Below are 20,558 nucleotides of genomic sequence, written 5' to 3' on the forward strand. Positions count from 1 at the left end.
CCTGTTTTATCCGCTGACCCTACCACCAGGAAACAGCCACATATCTGGGATTCTTTCCAGCACTCATCTCATCACCTCTTGAAGGACCCCATGAGAAAGTTCTGTTTCCCAAAGTGGGTGACACGTGGACGACATCGTGGTTTCTCATCCACAAAATCCGCCTCCTCACTGCTGTGGACGGATACATTTAAATCCACTTGAATACATTTGCATAAACCAGCGTCTCTTTCAGCTTCAGGCCCTCACCCCGACCCTGCTGAGTACCTGGTGGTCATGGTGACTCTGCGCCTGGTCACCTCAGAGGCCAGGTCCTCGAAGGGGAAGTGCGTGCCGCTGCGTGTGGGGCTCTTCTGAGCCATGGCTCTGCGCTGAGGACACCGCACCTGTGAATCTAAAACCCAAGCGCCAGGTGTCAGAGGGAGGCCCCACCTGGGTCCAGCACACAAGGTTCGCAAAGGACTTTCAGTGCCGGGTTCTCTGGGTCCTCCCTGCAGACCCCCCTCCACCCGTGCCCATCCCCACTCCACGAGCCCCGGCCCTGTCAGACGGCAGCTGTGTCCTCACATACCTGCCATGGAGGAAGCGTGAGGCCTCCCCACAGTTTAGGTACAGGCGTTATCACTCCAACCTTGTAGTTCGGAAACTGAGGGCAGCTGCGGTTACCCCAGGTAACCGGGAAACATGGAGACCCAGAGAGGTGAACTGACTCCCCGGGTTGCACATCTGGGCCCCGTCCCGCGCTGCTTCCCCTCTAATGGGTGACACTACTGTGGAGCCCTTCCCTCATAGGCCTGTTGGGCATCGCTGACACCCACAGAGCTTTCTTCCAGAGCACTTCACCTTCTGAAGCACAGGAAGGGGACATGGGCAGAGCTGGGACCAGGTATTGGCACAGACACCAGGGCCTTGATATTAACAGAAACCAAAGTGGCCACCCATTGACCGCGGGCCACCGGGGGGTATCTTCATATGATCTTATCTGCTATCACAGTAACTCTGCAAGGTAGGCATTAAGGTCCCCGTCGAATGAGTGGGGAGACTCGGTGGCTTCCCCAGGGCAGGAGCTCGAATGTGAACCTCGGTCTGTCTGGCTTGAGACACTCTCTCCACTTTGGGGCCAGCAGCCCTACGCTCTGCCTTGGTGCCATCTCCCAGGGAACAGGAAATGAGTGTCCGTGTGTTGGGGGTAGGGGGTGTATGGAAAATCTCTGTACCCTCTGCTCAATTTTTGCTGTGAACCTAAAATTGCTCTGAAGATAAGTCTGTTACAAAAACACACACAGACACAAAAACACAAAAACACCACTCATCCTTCATGGTGAATAAGGCAAGTAAGTCTACTCACACTTCTTCTACTCAAAAATATATTGGAGCCAGTGCCATAAGAAAAACGAAATAAAGGAATACAGACTAGGGAAAAAAAGTAAAACTGTCTATTCATCTCCATTACCAACTACGTACAAATGTACAATATCCTAAGCAATCTATCAACAAGCTGGCAGAGTTAAGAGCGTTTAGCATGGTTGCAGGATACGAGGTCAATATGGAGACACCGCTATCCTGAGAGCATGAATTGCAATGGCCTGAGCTGGCCAGCCTCATCTCGTGGCTGGAAAAGGATGTGCTTAAGAGGAAGTCCAGCTGATGTACCTTTTGATGCCAGAAGAGCTCGGTCTAGAAACCCCTCCACACTTCAACTCATGGTCTTGGAAAGAAAGGCTCTTATGACAGAGCCTGGACCCACATTTCAGTCTCTCCACCTCCTCAGAGAAGGGAAAGGTTGAAACCACCACCATCAATTCACTGCCTCCCCTTGAGTCTTTTATCCTCTTGTAGGCAATCTCTCTCAGGAACTTGAGTTAATGGGATTGATTTGCACCCTTAGAAGGTAGCAGCTGACACAATTATCCCTGTGGATATGACCTTGATGACAAATCCAGAAAGCAAGGGCAGGGGAGGGTGGGTCTGGAGTGCCAAGCTGGGGGAGGGCATTCTCTCACCTTGGCAGGGAAAAAGCACCAACGTACACACTGGTAAACATGACATCTTGACCAACGTCTATTGACTACGTTTGAAAAATGGCAATTCACGTACACCCCTCCTCCCAACACCATCAGTCTTTGATCCCACCCCTTCCTGATGGACAGCCTTTCGGTTGAGCTGACAGGTGCTTTGGCTTTGAAATGAAAGAAGTTGATTGATGGCACGCCTCTCACTTTTGAGCTGAGTGACCCTGGGCAAGTAGTTTAACTTCTATGAGCCTCAGTTTTCTTACCTATAAAATAGGAGTAATACTCTCTTTCTCCAAGGGCAGTTGTGAGGATTGAGAAAGTATTTGCAAAAACCCCTAATTTTCCTTTTTTTGGGGGGTGGTGGTATTTTTAAATGGTTTAGTATGTGTGTTTAGTCCAGGTAGGACTATGAATGTGTGTGTGCATATACAGATATTACCCCTCACATACCATGAATAAGCCTTTTCCTTACAAACCTATCTATATACTTTTTGAAAGCAGGTGCCCATTTCCCCCTCCCTCTTACCCCAGGGCTTGCCAGTTAGAGCCCAGCAATTTACTTAAATTGAATCAGAATCTGCAAGGACATTATGTTCCCGTCTGTTTCCTTTAGCCAGACCTTTACCAAACTCTTAAACTGTGAAGGGTTTTACAAACAAATCCCTGTGTTGGGTTTGAATATGTCGGAAACAATTATTGGATGTCGACTTCAGAAGGGACACAGTGTTAAAATGGTCCGTTTTGTGTTTGTTTGTTGCTGTGTTGGCCCGACAGCTTTGGAGACCAAAGTCTGGGCTTCGGAGTGAGCTGGGGGGGCTGAAGTGATGAACGACATGCAGTCTGGGAAAATCTCTACCTCCCGTACTGGCCGTGCTTTATGACGGTCCATACCGATCTTAGGTTTCCGAATCCCAACGGCCAGACGTGAAGGGTACATTTCTGAGGGGTGAGGAGAGGTCCTGGGAATAAAGCAATCCAACAGCGGGAGAGTCTGTGTTTCTTTACACTGACCAGAGTGAAACAAGAAATCTGCTACTTGTGAGAGAACGTGGTGAAGCTGCCATTTAACACATCCGTTAAGCTTAACAGCTACAGTTTCTACTCAAAAAACACGTACGTGAAATCAAACGAGAATCTGTGTTTTTCAGAAGCAAGAGAATAAATGCAACTACTACATGTTATGATTAAATATAAGGGCACTGAAACTTCTCCGTGAGGCTCCCACTTGAATGGAAAATAAGACTGAGGATATTTCGGTGGTAGGGCTTCTGGTGAGGACAAGCAAAAACGGACAGGGAGCCTCGTGGAAAAACAGAGTAACAGGTGACCCTTCTGGGCTTCACAGGGACACTGGAGCTGCAAAGCAAAGGCACCAGTAGGCACCGTATTTTCTTGCCACCTCTACAACAGCAAAAGTGTATGTGGCTCTAGCTCTCGACCGTGAATGGTCAGTCTCAATCTCTGCAAAATTTGTAAGGCCGATGTAATTTTTATAGACACACACGCAGCTGAGATAATAGGGTAACCAGCACGAACGTGGGACGAGGAGTCCCTCAAGGCAGCTCCCTGGACCCACTTTTGAGTCTTTGTACTTGCTGGGCTGAGCGCCACCCCACGTTACACTCACCCCTGTATCTAATGGATGCCTGTACCCAGGCAGCTGTATGTGGCCAGAGAAAAGCACACGACTTGATGACTGGTCTCACTTGAAATTCATGACCACATTCAGCTCTACTGTTGACGTGAAGCCCAGCATCCAGCCACTGCTCAGCGCCCCGGTCCACAACTCGCTGTCATCTTGGGCGTGGGGTCTGCCCTCAGTCCACTGCCATCACGGCCAGAGCAACCCTTCTGTCTCAGTCCCGTCATGTTACTTCTCCACTTTCCAGTGCTTTACATCTCAGGGGAGAAGCCAAAGCCTCACAATGGTCTTCCAGATCCAAGACCATCTTCTTCCTGCCCCCATCCCCAATTTCTCTGACCTGAATGATCACGCCCCCTTTTCCTCACTGGGCTCCAACCACCTGGCGTCCTTACTGTTCCCCGAAGTCCGGGGATACTGCCGCTGTCGCCCCTGCCTGGAATTCTTTTACCCCAAACGTCTGCATGGCTGGTTTCCTCCCGTTGCCCACAGTGGTGGCTTCCTGAGTGCCCCGTTTAAACATGGAGAGCAGGGATGTGGTCTGTGTTCACTGCCGTGTCGGAGCACCCACAGGGCAGCAGATGCTGTGTGCTACCCAGGCCCCGCTCCATCTCAGACTCTCATTTGTTAGCTGCAGCGGGTGTTGCTGGCCTGGGTCCCTCTCCAGGCATTGCTTTCAGCTGAAGACAGCTGGCTCAGCCAAGTTCATGGCCCACCCCTGGAGATAAAGGACAGCCCTCAGCCAATGACTGACCACGGTGGGTATGAAGGCCCACCCCCCGCCTCCCTCCGAGGCCTTCCCTGTAACTGCGTTGCAGTTCATCTCATTTCAGTCTGACAGCTACTGACGCAGAGGGCAATCCCCCAGGGAACTGCCTGCACATACGCTCTCATCTCAGGGTCTGTTTCCCAGGGAACCCAACCTAACGCGACGGCACCAGTAATGATTGAGGAAGCGGACTCCAGAGCCTGGGCGCTGGATTACCAGGCATAGAAGCCCCGTCTGGTGGTAAGGGGAACACAGCCCTCGGCATGCTGCAACGGCCAGGTAAAATTTGCGTTGGTGGTGAGCTGGGGTGGGATTCTGGTGGATGGGAATAAACCAGCAGGCTGGGTATTGCAAGCTTTTGAGATTCAGGGGAAGCCGTACTGTGAGGACAGTGCCTCTTGCCGGTCTCTTGCCAAGGGATATGGATGCATTTGAGAAAGGCAGTGAAAGGCTGGGGCAAGTACTCACCATCTGTAAGACCAGCTTAGCCGGCATCTCAAAGAAATGGCGTGGGCTTCATCAAGACTGGATGGAAAATAAAGGTGCACCTAAAAGCAAGCAACAAGGCAACCATAGTTTTGATTAACGCTTTGACCGGCCACCAGTCCAGAAAGATCTGAGGACTTAAGAATCCAAGTGACGCCATGTCATGTTCACCCTACCACAGAACAGAACATCTACTCATCATACCCCAGGAAAGGCCGACGACCAATGGCACTCTTGCCTTGAAATCAAATGCCATGGTCTCCTGGGTATTTCAGGCAAACCAGAGTCACTGCTTTGAGCAGCAGCGGCAGACTCAGCCCTACCCCCGACGGTGAGAATGAAGACCAATGGTTGGAAGGAAAAGGGCCAAGGAAACTTTCTCTTTGGCAATGTAAAGGAAGGAACACACAAAGGCTAAAATGGCCAGTGTAACGTTTAAGATGTCACAATGCTGCTCTTTTCTATTTCACATGACAACCAGAAATTTGATGGCTGAGAGTTCTTAAAGAACCTAAAACATAATCAAATTAAGATGCTTTTCACAAACAGGTAACCTGTGGTTAACTGAAGACCACGGGTAGGAGATGCCAAAGGGAATGTGAAAACACCGAAAATGCTAGGAAGCTCTGAAATATGCAGCAATGAAAGCATGAAAGGTCACTGGTGACCTTATGTCGAGTCCACTTCAATTCTGACAGTCTACTGTCAACTTTAATCCATGGTACATTGATTCTACCTTTTAAGTCTTGCCTCCAGCCACGTTAGAGCTTTCTGTAATTTGTAATGTGAAAACAATAAAATACCCTTTCAAACTATCCCACCCTCTCCTTCTCCAGCCCTATTCCCCGAATCTTTTCCTCCATCACAAAGCAGACTTTATTAACCAAGGACAAAAAACACATCCTCCTCCCCCTTACTGGATCAGTGCAAGGGGCACAGATGTGTAGTTTATGTGGACCAAACCTACGGTCCTTTGCTATCTGCAGCATCTATGGGTGTAGCTGCCATGTCAGAGAAGCCAGAGATGAGATTTGTATGACCGAACGGCAGAGCAGCAATTATACCTGGATCTTCCTTTCACTGGGTAGGTTTTTCTCGCCATTTTGTCCATTGTTGGTCCGAGCTAACAAAGGGCCTAAGGGATTAGTGGCATTTCAAGTTAACACAACCCACTGAGTGGCACAAAGCTGGTGGCTCGCAGATGAAGGCCACACAAGGTATATCCCTGATTACTTTGTACGTCCTAAAATTTAGGATTGAATTCTAGGACTTGACTATGGAAAACAGTGGCAATGGGAGTGAATTAGTAAGAAGTGACTCATGTGAAGTGGTGACTACAGGTGGGCACAGGTTTGTGTTCCCTGCCTCATCCGTCATGCCAACTGAGAGCACGTTTAGAGAAACGCCTTAAACTAAAAAGCTTGGCTATCAAGGCAGCGCTTATTAGCACTTGAGTATCACGTGTTTAAGGGTCAGTGTCCATGAGTAAGGAAGGCACACAAGCCATCAGGGACTGACTGGTCTTCCCGGGGCTGGGGCTGGGATTTTAGGTGAGGAAATACCCTCGGTGCCTCACTCTACAAGCTGAATACATGATAAATAAAATCCCTTACAGTTCGTTTGTGTACGTGAGAATGACTATGAACGTGCTGGCAAAGATATGAACAATACAAACATCCCGTGTTTCCCCGAAAATATGACCTAGCCGGATAATCAGCTCTAATGCGTCTTTTGGAGCAAAAATTAATATAAGACCCGGTCTTATTTCACTATAAGACCAGGTCTTAATATAATAATATAACACATATAATGTAATGTAATAAAAATAATATGATATAATATTAAGACTGGATCTTATTTTACTATAAGCTTTACTATAAGCTTATAGTAAAATAAGACCCGTTCTTACATTAATTTTTGCTCCAAAAAACGCATGAGAGCTGATTGTCCAGCTAGGTCTTATTTTCAGGGAAACACAGTAAGTACTGTTTTGGGTCCTTTGACTTCTGCCCAGAATGGTGCAACGATTTTCTACATTTAGGACTTCCCATCAAGAAAGACTTCTCTCCTCCTCGCTCTGCCCCAACAGGAGAGGCCGTGACTCTCATCCTCCATGACATTAACTGTGACTGAATACGCCTCATAGTTCCTGTAAGTCAGCAATCAAGTCTCTGGATAATATTGTTCACTACTGTCGGTCCACGACAGACCTTGCTTCAGATTTTAAAAATGGATTAGAAGCTTCAAGATTCATTATTTAGAGAATACTTTATTAGTTTTGTAATCAAACCCATGTAGATAAGACCTTACATATTTAATACAGTGCGTTACCCCTGTACAAATGGAAAAAAATTATGTTTAACATTTCTAGACCAATATGGCTGTTAATTTCTGTACAATGCCAACCCAACACGATACAACTGGGATACTTTTTCCAAAGTTGACAGCACAGCTAAAGTTTCCAAAAATTCAAATTATATATATATGTATATGTATATATATATATATTTATTTATATAAAAAGACCAATAGCAGTATGTTATGCATCAATAGCAGCAACAGCTTCTCCAGGCTCTGCAGTCATCTGAACAAAATTATAGAGACATCCAGCACACTCCATTAAAACAACAAAAAAAAGTAAAAAACAAAACCCCAGAAAACAGCAAAGTTCTGTTACTGTTGTGGTACCTGGCACCATTTTTTTTTTTTTTTTAAAAATCAGCTTCTCAATCATCATCTGGAAAGAAAACATTCTAGAATAACATCATTAAAAACAGCTCGGATAAAGCACGGTCACTACTACGTATCCTAAAGCAGGTACAAGATATTTTACATTCACACAGTATGATACAGTACTGTCCTACATCTATAAGACTAGAGGATACAATTAAAAGGCATTATTTCAGACTTGGTTCTATTGTTCCAGCGGAGGACCCGAAGGATGGGACGACACAGCTCTGGGAAAGAAATGCACCTTCTGAGATAGGACTTCCTTTCATCAGTGGCTCAGTACTAGGTACTCACTGCTCTTCACACAGATCAGCTAAAAACCGTTTAAAAAAGACAAAACGAACAAAGAAAGAAAAACCAACTCCACTGGATTCATACAAAAATGACCGAGTGGAGGCAAGCAGGACTCAACCTAAGTAGTATTTTACCAAATCTGCTGTTTGAATGGTAAGAGCTCCGTGGAAGAATGGAGGCGCCCAGCCGCGCTTCGAAGCTTCAGGCCACAACCAAACACAGTGTCACTTCAAACAGAAGCAGTAGCCGACACTGCCCACTTAGATACGTTCCCAGATGCTGACATTCCCATTTCACCATCTGCTCACTCATCCAGGGAGAAAGGGACATCAAGTACTGCGCTTTGATTGTGTTCAACTCAGTTACCACGTTACGAAAATAGCAAGCTGCCAGAATCAAAAGCAAGGCTCCTCTATCCAGCACCAGTCATCTTCAGCTCTTCACCACCAACCTTAGAAATGCCATCACCATCTGCGCAGGTCACAGGGGAGCAGAGAAACCACGCCTGATGGACGAGCCGGGACCACCTGGTGCAGGCCGAGCTGCTCTGCGGCAGTGATTTTCCTCTCGTTTCCGTGTTTCATCTAACCACAGGCCTTAATTCTACGTCACATCCACTCAGGAACGCGTGCACGTTGGTGTGGAAATTAGGACTGAAGACACACAGCCCGACAGAGCGTGTGGCACCTCCTGGAGCAGCAGCTGTCTGTGAATCGCCACATCCCTGCGTACCTCCAGGGCTGGGCGGGGGCCGGTTTGCCCCTTTGGCGGCTGGCATCATCTGATGTCATTCTTCCTCTCCCCTCTCCCCTCCCCCAGCCCCCTGCAATAAACCACAGCTGTTTAAGATTTTGTTTCTTCGGTTTTGATGGCCTGAGGTTTGATCGGTCCAGTTCTAACAGGTTTGGTGGCTATGGTGGGTACAGGAGGTGGCTTTTCTTCTACTTTTTCCTGACAGACACTGGGAGTGTCGGTCAGTGTGTCAGGAGGTTTGCTGGAATCACTGTCCACTTTCTGGGCTTTGCCTCCTATCTGTTTGCTCTGCTGCTGTTCAGAGAAGAACCGTTGCGTGGACTGAAGAACCTCTGCTCTCTGCTTTGCCTTAAAAAACAAGAAACAACAACTGAAGACGCTGCAGCATTACCAAAGCCTGTCAACCACTCTCGGTTCCAATCCTTTTACCAACTGTAAATCGGCGTTCCCCACGCTCATTTGGCCCAAACCAAAAGCACCTCATTGATCTTTCAGCTTTTAATGGACAGATTTCTTCCTATCTCTGAAAACATTCCATGTCATTTTTTTTTTAAATATTTGAAAAGAATAGCAACACCTCCCACCACCTTTTCAAAATCTGCCCTCTTATAAGATATTAAGATAGAAACTGTTGTTGGTTTGTTCTCTTTTATGGACCAAACCTAACTAATATCAAATTTTATACAGGGAGCCTGCTTGCAAATCTGAAAACATGTAAGTAACACTTAAAACGTGTAGTTATCAATACATGGTCTATAATAAAATGAAAAGGAAGCACTTATATTGTGGCATTACCAACACCTAGGAACAAATGTCTTGTGGCTGAGTCCTCTTCCCACAGCTCTCTTCTGCAGGGGAAGAGCATCAGAAATTAGTCACTACAACTTCACTTATCGCTAAGTTCTGACAGCTCCCACCACACTCTGCGCTGGTAGAGAAACTCCCTAGTTTTATTGACTATGCTCCCCCAGTCAGATACTTACGTCAACCTGAAACTTATACCACTGTGACATACACAACTAAAACTGAAGTTTCTACACCGCTTGCACATAAAAAAGCCCTTCAATGTTCCACAGGTAACTCGTACTATCCAAAAACCCGAAGCAATTTTCAAGAAATGTATGCTCTCGCCTACCCCCTTATTAAGCTCTCATGCCATTACCAACACGAGAATTGATGAAAATCAAGTGACAAGGAGCCAGGAGGAGAACCGGAAACCGAGGCTAAATAGTTTCCAAAGATTTCTACACATACTAGTATTTTTCAGAGTTGTGAACAGATAGAAATCCCAGGCACACAGTCTTAATAAAAGCAGGTATTATTCAACATGAATCTCACTGCAGGGCAGTCCTTCAATCTGATTACTCGGGATCAGAAACAAGGGCTATCAACCCAGAATAAAACTGTAGCCAGTCAACCCAAGTCTCTAATAGGATTGTCATAAACGTGTTTCTACTTCAGAGCAAAGCATGACTACGCACGTTTCCCTGCTTGAAAGCAGTGAGCTTTCCGCTGTGCTAGTCTGACCTGATATATGCATTAGTGACAAAACAGGCCGAACTCCTAAGACCTGTACAATCGTAAATACAGCAGTGGACAGCGCCAGCGGGCCGTCAGGCAGACAGGTAAGCGTGTGCTCTGCCACTGTCCCCACACAGACTCCTGAGGGCACTCGTCTGCATCGGCAAACCTCCCGTGTATCGTGCCTTTTATCGCGAAGGATCCCAAAGTGCTTTTTGGAGTTCTTTCTCTACAACACCACAATCTACTGTGGAATACAGCCACCTTGGGTGGCAGGCAAAAGAGGGGCATGAAAACTGAGACGAAAACTGTCCTTGGATGACTCAGGAGCGAAGAAAAAGCAAGACAGGTAACATGTCTTACCCATTCCAGTTTTCACATAACCATGATTTATGTATGTTAAGCTTTGGGAATGGGGGTGAGGAGGGGAGGAATAAAAACAAAGAAAAATAAATCGAAAGAAAATGGGGAAGCGTATAATAGTCCATATTACTTTTTAGCTCTTCCAAAAAAAAAAAAAAAAAAAAAGTAGCAGGTAAACTCAGATCTCCCTCAAACATTTATTTTATAATACAGCAATTCATTTGGCCAGCACTTCAAATGTTAACTTGTTTGCTGACCATAGTTGCAAAAGAAAAAAGAAAAAAAAAAAGGTGGGGGAACAGGGAGAAAAACAAAAGAGGCAATAATGAAAAAGGAGTGAACGAAAGGGGTCAGCTCTGGGAAGTGCGCCCAGACAGTGAAGCCTGGACGGCGGGAGGCCCGGGGGCCTCTGAGGACACTTCAGGGGCAGGAGCCCGCTCCGCCGGCTGGTAACACTGTACTAACCTTCAGGTCTTGTTCAGCCTTCAGCGCAGCCTGGGCCTGATTACCTCTGGCTCCAGACAGTGATCCACAAGGACCCCTGGCTACATGTGGCAAACGAGCATGGCTCATGAGGCCTGTGGTCAGCGGAGGAGGCATCTGACTGGCCAGTGCCATTGGCGGCCTCTGAACAGGCGCTGGGAAGGTGTTAGTATGTGGGGCTCTTACCAATGGAGGGACCAGGTTAGGCTGAGAGAGAATCTGAGTGGAAAAAACAAGACATACAACATTAAACTGTTAAAAAACTCGCTTTTGCCAACCACACAGGGTTGGCTTATCCCAGAGTAAATCTGTACCAGTTCTGCCAGGGAAGGGACGTGTACAGGTTCCTGCCATTCTAGTACAGGGACCAAGAACAAACAGGCCATGCTTGGAGAGCCTAACAGAAAAATTAGGCAAAGCACGCTATGGCACTTCAGCCGCTTCTAGCATTTCAGCTACAAATTCTGAAGGGGAGATAGAAAGGCTATTACTTAGGATAGCTTTCTAAAAATATATATTTGCAGAAAAGGCATATACCTATACCAAAGATAAATAAAAAAAATGACACCAATTCAGCAAATACGGGTTTTCTCTGGAACCAATTCCAGTTTGAGAGTGTTCTTATCAATTTTAGTTCGTCCTTCCATACGATCAGCAAAAGGAAGAGAAGTCAACGATTTACACATGTATTAGAACATCTTTTGGAACATTTACTTTACCTACGCATAATTATCTTAAAAAAACAAAACAAAAAAACCCCCAAAAACAAAACAACAAAAAAACACTTTAAACCTAGAAAACTTTAAGCACTGGGACCCTTCTCTGAAAAGTCAACTTCTTCAAAAAGATAAAAGGAACAGGACTGAAATAAATTATCAGAGCTGTGTGGGGATTCTATTGTCTGCTGTAGAACTATATGGATACTACCTGTGTTTAGCTAAAAACTTCAGAGACTATATTGGAATGTCATAACTTTTCTGTTAAAATAGAAACTGTTTCTCATTAAAAACAGTGCTTCTGAACTGATTATAATATGGCAAGATTATAAAATCAGACAATTAGCCAGATTAGCAATCATTTGCAAGTCAATAATACTCATTTCTCACTTATATCTGCCCACCTGGGGTGCAAACTGTGTAGGAAATGGTTGTGTCATTCTCACAGTGGCAGGGGCTGACTGGAACTGCTTCTGATAGACAATGCTGTTCATTTTGCTGGACTGGCTGTTCGGACTTGTGGAAGTGGCCCTTGGAAAGAAGTCGTCACTGGTCAGTATAGCAGCGCCAGGTAAAGAACGCTCTTAGATTTGCAGAGACAGTACGCTGGGCAGTTTCATCACACTTGGGAGTGGATGAAAATTTACCAAGGTGAATTACCAACGTTGTGGTAGTGGAGAGACATTGGAGGGGCAGAGGTGAGAAAGGGTACTGGCTAGATTTGCCCTGTATGGAAAAATATTTTCTTAAAATACAGTTTAACAAATACATTCTTAATGGTTTAACAGCTTAACATTTTAGATAAAACGATCAGAAAGTCTTGTGCCTACCACAGGACTGGTGACATAGTACGTATCTAACAAACAAATGGTGCTCAGTCATTTGGAAATGCCACAGGCAAGTTTAAATGCCCATTTTACCGGAAGGGACTAGATGTTGGTGTGGTGCTTCTACCGCTGATTGGAGGAGTGCCTGGTTTTATGTCAATGCCACTTCCAAAGGCTTTCAGTTCCATTTCAGACATCTGAGAAAAAGAACAAGATAAACTTAACATTTCTGCAATTCCGGGAGCTAACACACTGTGCTTCATGCTCCATACATGACTTACTCTAGCAAAGGGCCAAACTCCTATAGTTTTCAAATAATACCATGGAATCCACAAGGCCCAATCTGTGGCTAAAAAGTCTTAAGAATCTGTGTAAATCCAATTCTCCCACAAAATCTGTGAATTCTTTGTTATTAGATAAAAAAGAGGGGGCCCAAAATGTTAAAAGTAGAGAAAAAATAAGTATATGGGGGTTTGAGACTTCCCAGAGGTGGTAAACACGGATGCATTTTATTTCTGCAGAAGCCACAGATGCACACATCCACACACACGGCCTTAAATGCGCCGAGAAGCTGCCCATGCCCTCCTGCACTTACTTTCCCCGCGGTTGTGAGCATGCTGTGCTGTGTTCCAGCTGGGATCAGCCCCCGGAAAGGCTGGCTGACTTGTGCGGGACGACTCAGGCTCTGGGCCTGTGCCTGGGGGGTGGTGTGCTGTAACGGGGGCTGAAGAGTCTGAGGCAGAGCAATCAAAGGCTGCCCCGTGGATCCAAAATTCGGCAAGGAGAGCTGGGATGCCGGTAGGGGCACCGTAACCTGGGACACAAGCAAACAGAAACCGCAGCAATTTGTTTCTACTGAGCCTGCTGAGTGCATGTCCCTGTAGCTGTACACGCAACTCTCCAAACACTTCCAACTAAGATTTGCAACAGAACCCATCAACCTACTAATATTAACATAGTTCACACAGAAATCCTTCACTTAGTGACTATCTGCATTCTTTAACTAAAGGGGAGCAAGAAAACAGATCAGCAGTGGAGAAACTATGCAACTGAAATAATTACGACTGTGTTTAAAATAACCCATAGTACATGTCAAATAACCATAAAATCCAATTCAATCATGGGGTGCAACTTAAGAAAGTAGTCACCACTTCCCAAATAGCAATTTATTTTGAACGTCAACAGGGTACTGTATTTATGAGTTGTCACCCCTAAAGGAAACACCATAAATCACTGAGAAAACGAGTAATGGCTGCCTCGCCCCCAGCCCTCCACCAACTTCCAAAGAGCAAAGTGTTTAATGGCACCGCTGGAGGAGACAGTTTCAAAACACAAAACACAATTTTCATGGACAATTATCATTACATTCACACACTTAAGAAGTGTGCCTGTCATCTGCCCTCTGCCATACTCTGCCACCCGGCCCTGGGTTGTGTTAGCCGCTGTGCTGGTCTTTAGAGTCTTCCTTCGCCTCTAGCGCGAACGAGTACAGCTCCCATCACACTTACGTGTAACTATATATCCTGAACAACGGCTTTCAGTTTTATATTCATGAGATCCTTTGTTAAAATTAAGTTACATGGAAACTCATTTTTAAAAAAGAGGTAAAAACCAGAACTGACGGAAGTGGGGATGCGGAAAGGGGTGTGAGACTGAAGCACATTCCACACCACCCAAGGACCCCGTGGAAATCCAAGGACAGAGGAAAGCCTGAGAACCACTGTTCATATCCCCATCTTGGTTCTACTTCAATTCCCCAACAACAAAAGCAGCAGCAATAATAATAATAATAGTAATAATAATGAAAATTGAGGAAATTTACCATGCCATAGTTTACCTGCTGCAGAGTACTCGGTGACTGGGCAGTGTTATAAAAATTGGTCTGACCAGGCTGTTGTACTTGTCCAGAATAAAGGTTTGAAGCCTGGGTAAGATTTGCTCTAGCCTAGAAAAAAACGTAATTAAGAAAACAGCCGTAAGATACCAAGGTTATGGCTTCAAAGCCATCTCTAAGAATTTTAGTATTAGATACAAAGGAAGACCCTTGTATTTAATGTTTTTTTTTCCCCTTTAAAAACTGTCCTTCAGTACTAATCTGCTGCACAGGAATACAATGGTGGCGCCCGCTCTCGCCCGCCCTACCTGGAGGAGATGTGTATCGATCAGCTGGGACCCTCCCAGTCCTGACGCCTGGCCCAGCTGATGTTCATACAATATGGGAATAGGCTGAGTACTTGAAGTCTGTTGAAAGGCAAGACCCGACTGTGCCTTGGCAAGTTCCTGGTGTTGCACAGCTGGAAAATTGTGGATGGCAGTCCCAGAAAGGACCACCGACGGCTGGGACAGGCTGCTTTGCATAAAGGCTGGCTGAGATCTACATACGGAAGAGAAAAGGCTTCTGTCAGAAGGTAATGCAATCTGGAAATCTTAAGAATGAGTATCCCAAATGCCCAAGCACCTCACTGGCATAAGATGCAGAGGCTACAGACTGTTTCGAAGGCACTTGTTTAAAGACTTAGAGCCCCCTATACAATGACGCTCCACGCGTAAAAGTTCTGGAGAAAGGATTCCTCTTCCTGAGAAACTGGGAAGGTTTTTTCCTCTGGAACAATGACAATGATTCTCTTTACAGATGTTTACTAGAAAACTCAGAACTAAATCTACTGTTTTCCCCTGGGCATCGACATCCATTCAAATTTATAGCAATAACAGCTCGGACTTTTACTATCTGTATTTTGTGACTTCCCCTCATGTGTATTTCTTTTAAGAAGAGGCCTCAAGGTCTCTATGGAATGAAGCAGAGTAGTACTCCACATCAGGAGTACCCACAAGGTTTTGTGTTTGTTCTTTAAACTGAGGTATGACAGACACGTAACATTAGACATGACTCAGTATTTGTATCTACTGCGAAATGATCAACACAGTAAGTCTAGTTAACATCCTCACCACATAATTACAAAATTTTCTTTTTCTTATGAGAACTTTTAATATCTACTCACTTAGCAACTTTAAATTATGCAACACAGTATAATGATTAAAGAATACAAACTTCATTGTAAACTAAGTTATGGGGTTGTAATACCTACCACAGTGCCTATAGTTAATATAATACTGTGTTGCATATCTGCTGGAATCTAACCTCAGACTGCCCTATTATCTCTGGGATGGAGGTCTCCAATCGGTACTTTAAGAAATGCGAAAATAAAAAGTAACTGAATCTAAGTAGTGGATCAGAGATAATGTTATCCATAAGTAACGTCATGCTTTGTTAAAACTGACATACGTGGCAGGGACAAAGCCGCTAAGCAGGACAGCTTCTATAAGGTTACAAGTCATCTTAACAATGTTTACTTACAATTTATGTTTCAAATATAAAACGGGAAAACAGAAGCACACTGTTACAGACTGTGCTGGCAGGAATGAATTCAGGGGTTCCCTATTAACACACATGCTCATTAGGTGGTGAGCTGGGAGTAGCAGGATGACGTAGGAGGAGCACAAACTGCTTTCCAAGTCTACACCGGTGTCTCCCAGCACAGTGGCCACCATTCCATACACAGCGGCCACTGTGTTTGTACTAAACAGGTCTGGTCTTCAAAAGCACGTCCTCCAAAGCAATTGTTAAAATGGGAATTATAAAGAATGTCGTTGCTTTGCTACTCCACCTCCCTTGGCTATGGCAGACATTACTTACTAATCACCGAAGGCTTTCACAGAGCTGGAAAGTAGCTGCAACTTTTCAACAATGTTTCAAGCAGCCAATACCAATTAAAAGGAGATGTGTTTGAGAGACTGAATCTATTTGCTATTTTAAAGTTTTATTTTTTTACTACAAATTCCAAGATAACCTCAAATTTAATAATACAAAAGAAACTGTCTCTAACTTCTGGTTGGGGTAAATAGTTTTACTTTTATTGGGAGAGAATTTCTTCAACTAACCAAACAATGATGAATACCAAAAACTGAATATATTATATAACTAATCATACAGATGTACTAAATTCTACTGAAGAATCTTTAATCAAAAAATAAAAGTGACAGCCACATTTATTAAGTTTACTAAAAATTCTGCTCCATTAAAAAAGTTTAATTGGCCGAACCTAGTTTCTTTAGGAATATAATTTTTATGTAATCTAAAGAAATAAGCTGTATCAACTGATGCCAAGTCTAATCCATAAAGCATGGAAATTCTACCTGAACTGTATCAAAAACCAACATATTTCTAAAGGCGAATGTGTAACGTTGTAACCTTCCTAAACTGTCCTGACAATAGTTTATTTTACTTTTTGATGGTTTACAGCCATTTACCATGAGTACCGATGACGGCTATGCCAGGATCATTGCTGTCACTGCCACTCACCCCACCCTTCCACTCTCATTAAGTGGGAGATGAGACACTTGGGGATGAAGCCAGGTCCTGTCACTTCCTTAGGTGAGAGTAAGCCTAGGTAAAAAACGCCAACCCCTTCAAGTCCCACCCTCCCCTCCTGTGTCAGGTGGGGATGACTTAATCTACCGTATGGGACTTTGTGAAGACTAAACTTCCTGAGTTACTGTGCCTAAGTAAAGGGCTGAAGAGTGATCACACAGAAGGAAAAGTCAATAAAGATGAGGTTCCCTACTTCCTTGCAAAGGTCACACTTGCAGTGAGTCTTTCAGAAGAACGGTTTCTTCCCCACCACACAGCACACTTGTCACCACTGTCATCACTTCTGTTCTTTGTCTCACTCGCTACTCCTCTCTGTCACTGCATCCCACCTGTCCACGCTGTTATTTGCCACGTATCAGCTCTTACACCGAGCAGGCTTGGGTTTCCAACTGTTAGCCATCAAGACGGCTCTTCAACCTTTAGATCCTTTAGAGCTATTTTCTGTGGCTTCTAATTGTTACGGGATTGCTGTTACCCCCTTCTTCAAGAAGCGTCGAGGACTGACTTTGTGCAATAAAGTCTGACATGTCCAGAGGCTGAGGTTCATGATATATAATCAACGCGATGCATGATTTAATGTAGTTTATGACAGGGAAGGAAAGGGCAGTAGGGCTATGGCAAGAAAGCTCAGCGATTGCAATGTTTCCAAGATCGCAGACATAACTGCAACACAGTTTACCTATATGGTTGAAGGGAAGAACTGAATAGTTCCTGAGCCTGGGAAACAGCGGGTCCGGCACCCAGACTCAGCTGGGCTTGGTGCTGTCCTTGCAGCGGCGCGTAAATAGGGATTGGGATCTGCTGAACGGAAGTGGGCTGCAATGCAATGAAAAAGGAAACAAAAGACAAACTGCATGTGAACGCCATAAACACAACTCACAATACTTGTGCAAATAAAAACTTGAGATATGATGAAAATAAATGACTAATGCTACGTATCAGTTCCCTTTTAAAACAAAACCAAATATAAACATCTAAATTTCCTTTTCAACCCATTACTTGTTCTACATTGTTAATCATCAAGCGTTGAGAAATTTGGTAAAGTTTTAAAATTTTGCTAATACTTATCAAGGCAAACATGGATTATCCCACGTTGTTGATAGATTATAACTTCAAAGAGTGTATTATTTGTCACCTAAGATGTTATTACACCATAAAAATGCCAAGAAACAAATACAGGATGGCAGAAGCCCGTGACAGTTACCTGAGAAAGACCTGGTTGGAAGCCTTGTTGCTGAGCCAAGGACGGTGGAGCCAACCGTGCGTGCTGGGTACTGAATAAATGACTGGTGTCCATATAGAAAGCTGGGATTTGAGCTGCAGACCATCAGGAAAAACAAGCAGTAATAAGTGTTTAAATTTCAGAATTTCCCAACCAGAAACTGAAAACCAATTGTTACAAAAGACTTCAAATTAAGTGAGCTCTCGGGAAAACTAATACAGCCAAGGAAAAATTAGAAATGTGAGAAGATGCAAGGCAAAAAGATGCAGAGCTTCCAGCAGACGGGTAATATGCAAATTAAACAAACGAACTCTAGTACCTGTGAAGGACTAGAAGAAAGGCATAATATACTGTCAACGGGATATAAACTAGTAAAATTCTACATATTCTAGTAAAATTGAAAATGAACCTGTTGAACAGCAAATATATTCCTGTTTGAAATCTACCCACTACTAGAACTTGAAATAGCCTCACTATTCTTTCATTTTAAATTTAAATCATCGGTGAATTTGAATATTATTCAAATATTTGCTAGACTGACATTGTGATAGCAACACAAGTTACCCGACAGCCAAGATGTAATTTTTTCTTCTTTGCTAGTGTTGATCCTTCCCCTTGACTTTATTATCAATTTGTCAAGTCTCAGAAAACAAACTTTTTGTCTAACCTATGTTAACAGGTGGAAGGGACAACAGCCAAGAACCCCAGAATGCCAACTGAGGAGAGACAGCAGTCTGTTCTACCAGGAAATAAATTTGCAAAGCAGATCAAAAAACGTTTAAAAACTTGACAGGGTAACCAAGAAGAGAAAAAGCAAGCGTTCAGGAGCCTTCACTTCCTCACTGCCCGAACGCTCACCTGCTGCGGACTGAGACACGTAGACCTGCGGGCTCTGCTGCTGGGCGATCAGGGAAGGCATACAGCTCAGCTGCGAAAAATGACTCGCAGAGGGCAGGCTGCTTGTCTGTAACTGCTGGGGTTTCACTTTACAGATATTAGGAGGGTCTGACGTGGTTGTGGACTTTGTACTCAGAGAAGAGGTAGTGTAGGTACCAGCGCCTATGTTTGAGAGAGACAGAAAATAAGGGAACAACATCGTATTTTTTAAAGCGCCGCTGCCATCACAGTAAAATAACTCAAGCACCCACCGGGAACTGCAGCATTAATGTTTGTGCCCCGTGTACTTAGATACTGCACCTCAGGACAGCGGGGATAGGCGGTGTCTTATTACCATAATTATTTCTATCTACAGCTCTCCCTCTCTCCACTCCCCTTGTATACACTTTAAAAACTAAGACAAACTTAATAAATAAGTGGCATCACACAACTTGGAGGGTCAATTCTTTTTGTTGATCAATGCTATAATGACTGAAATACTGGAGCAAATGACAATACTGGCATTTGATGAAAGTGAGACACAATTCTATCTGAGGACCACGGCGAAGGTACTATTGTCTCCTACCTGAGTCTCTACCAGCAGGATGACAAGAAGGTCCTTGTTAAAAAACTTATTCTAGTTGAGGGGAGTGTGGAGAAACTACAGCCCTGGAAAAAAGTTCCAAAGACAGAACTAGCAATCTTCTCAGTCCCTTGATTTCCTAAACTTCCGCTCACACTCCCGGTTCCTTGCCAGCCCCACCCCCTACTGACCCGAGTAGACTGGGGCCCAAGGGAGAACCAGCAGGCGTAATGAAGACGCCTTGCGAATGGGTTGTAAGGGATACTTGAACACGCTTTAAAGGAGGAAGATACACAGCCAGAATACTCTCTTTGGCTTGGATTTCTGGGTTTCTCTTAGTATGTACTTCTGATTCCAGGTCACATCAAAGTATCTAGTACAACCCAAAGACCAGTTCTTCTGGTCCTTAAAACTAGCAGAGAGTGACAGGACACTGAAAAGCAGGAGTTCGATCAGTGAGTAAGAACCAGTCAAAAACCCAAATTCTGTGTTGGATTTATTTTATATCTCCTGGAGCTGCCCATTGCTTTGAAAACATTGGAAAGTATCGGGAAAGCTTGAAATGAAATTTGTTTTCAATAGAAGGAAAATGGTTATGCATACAGGAAAACGGTGTAGTTCCCTAGAGTCAAGCAGTTTAGAAACAGACTGTGATTCTTTAAGAACTAACTGTAAAGCCTCCGAATGGGATATACCGGTAGTTCAATCAAAGGATTGCACACTAGTGAAAAATTTAAGAAAAAAAAAAAACTTTTAACTTGGGGTGCTTATGGACTCTCCTTAAAAATAAAACAAAAGCCCCAAACCAGTGGATAGCATCTACTCACAAAACAGACCGGAAATTCTCTACCC

General features: G+C 44.4%; 1 protein-coding gene across 19 annotated transcripts in view; it reads right to left on the bottom strand.

Annotated features, from left to right (window-relative positions):
* Positions 1 to 7,622: 7,622 nt before the first annotated feature.
* PRRC2C (proline rich coiled-coil 2C) overlaps positions 7,623 to 20,558 on the bottom strand; it is a 78,634-nt gene continuing 65,698 nt past the window's right edge. For 7 of the 19 annotated variants that reach the window (XM_081025621.1, XM_081025612.1, XM_081025627.1 and 4 more), the window contains 10 exons: positions 19,106 to 19,306; positions 18,230 to 18,342; positions 17,705 to 17,841; positions 14,739 to 14,970; positions 14,419 to 14,541; positions 13,192 to 13,410; positions 12,690 to 12,793; positions 12,174 to 12,300; positions 11,036 to 11,272; positions 7,623 to 9,034 (listed from right to left, as the gene is read on the bottom strand). In XM_081025621.1, the coding sequence (XP_080881747.1) occupies positions 8,777 to 9,034; positions 11,036 to 11,272; positions 12,174 to 12,300; positions 12,690 to 12,793; positions 13,192 to 13,410; positions 14,419 to 14,541; positions 14,739 to 14,970; positions 17,705 to 17,841; positions 18,230 to 18,342; positions 19,106 to 19,306 (1,751 nt within the window). In that variant the 3' untranslated portion in view covers positions 7,623 to 8,776. Of the gene's footprint in view, positions 9,035 to 10,846; positions 11,273 to 12,173; positions 12,301 to 12,689; positions 12,794 to 13,191; positions 13,411 to 14,418; positions 14,542 to 14,738; positions 14,971 to 17,704; positions 17,842 to 18,229; positions 18,343 to 19,105; positions 19,307 to 20,558 lie in introns of those variants that run through there. The other 12 variants (XM_081025613.1, XM_081025628.1, XM_081025623.1 and 9 more) reach the window with 5 other exon arrangements.

Source organism: Rhinolophus hipposideros, assembly GCF_964194185.1.
Source record: "Rhinolophus hipposideros genome assembly, chromosome: 19".
In the NCBI taxonomy this organism is placed as follows: Eukaryota; Metazoa; Chordata; class Mammalia; order Chiroptera; family Rhinolophidae; genus Rhinolophus; species Rhinolophus hipposideros.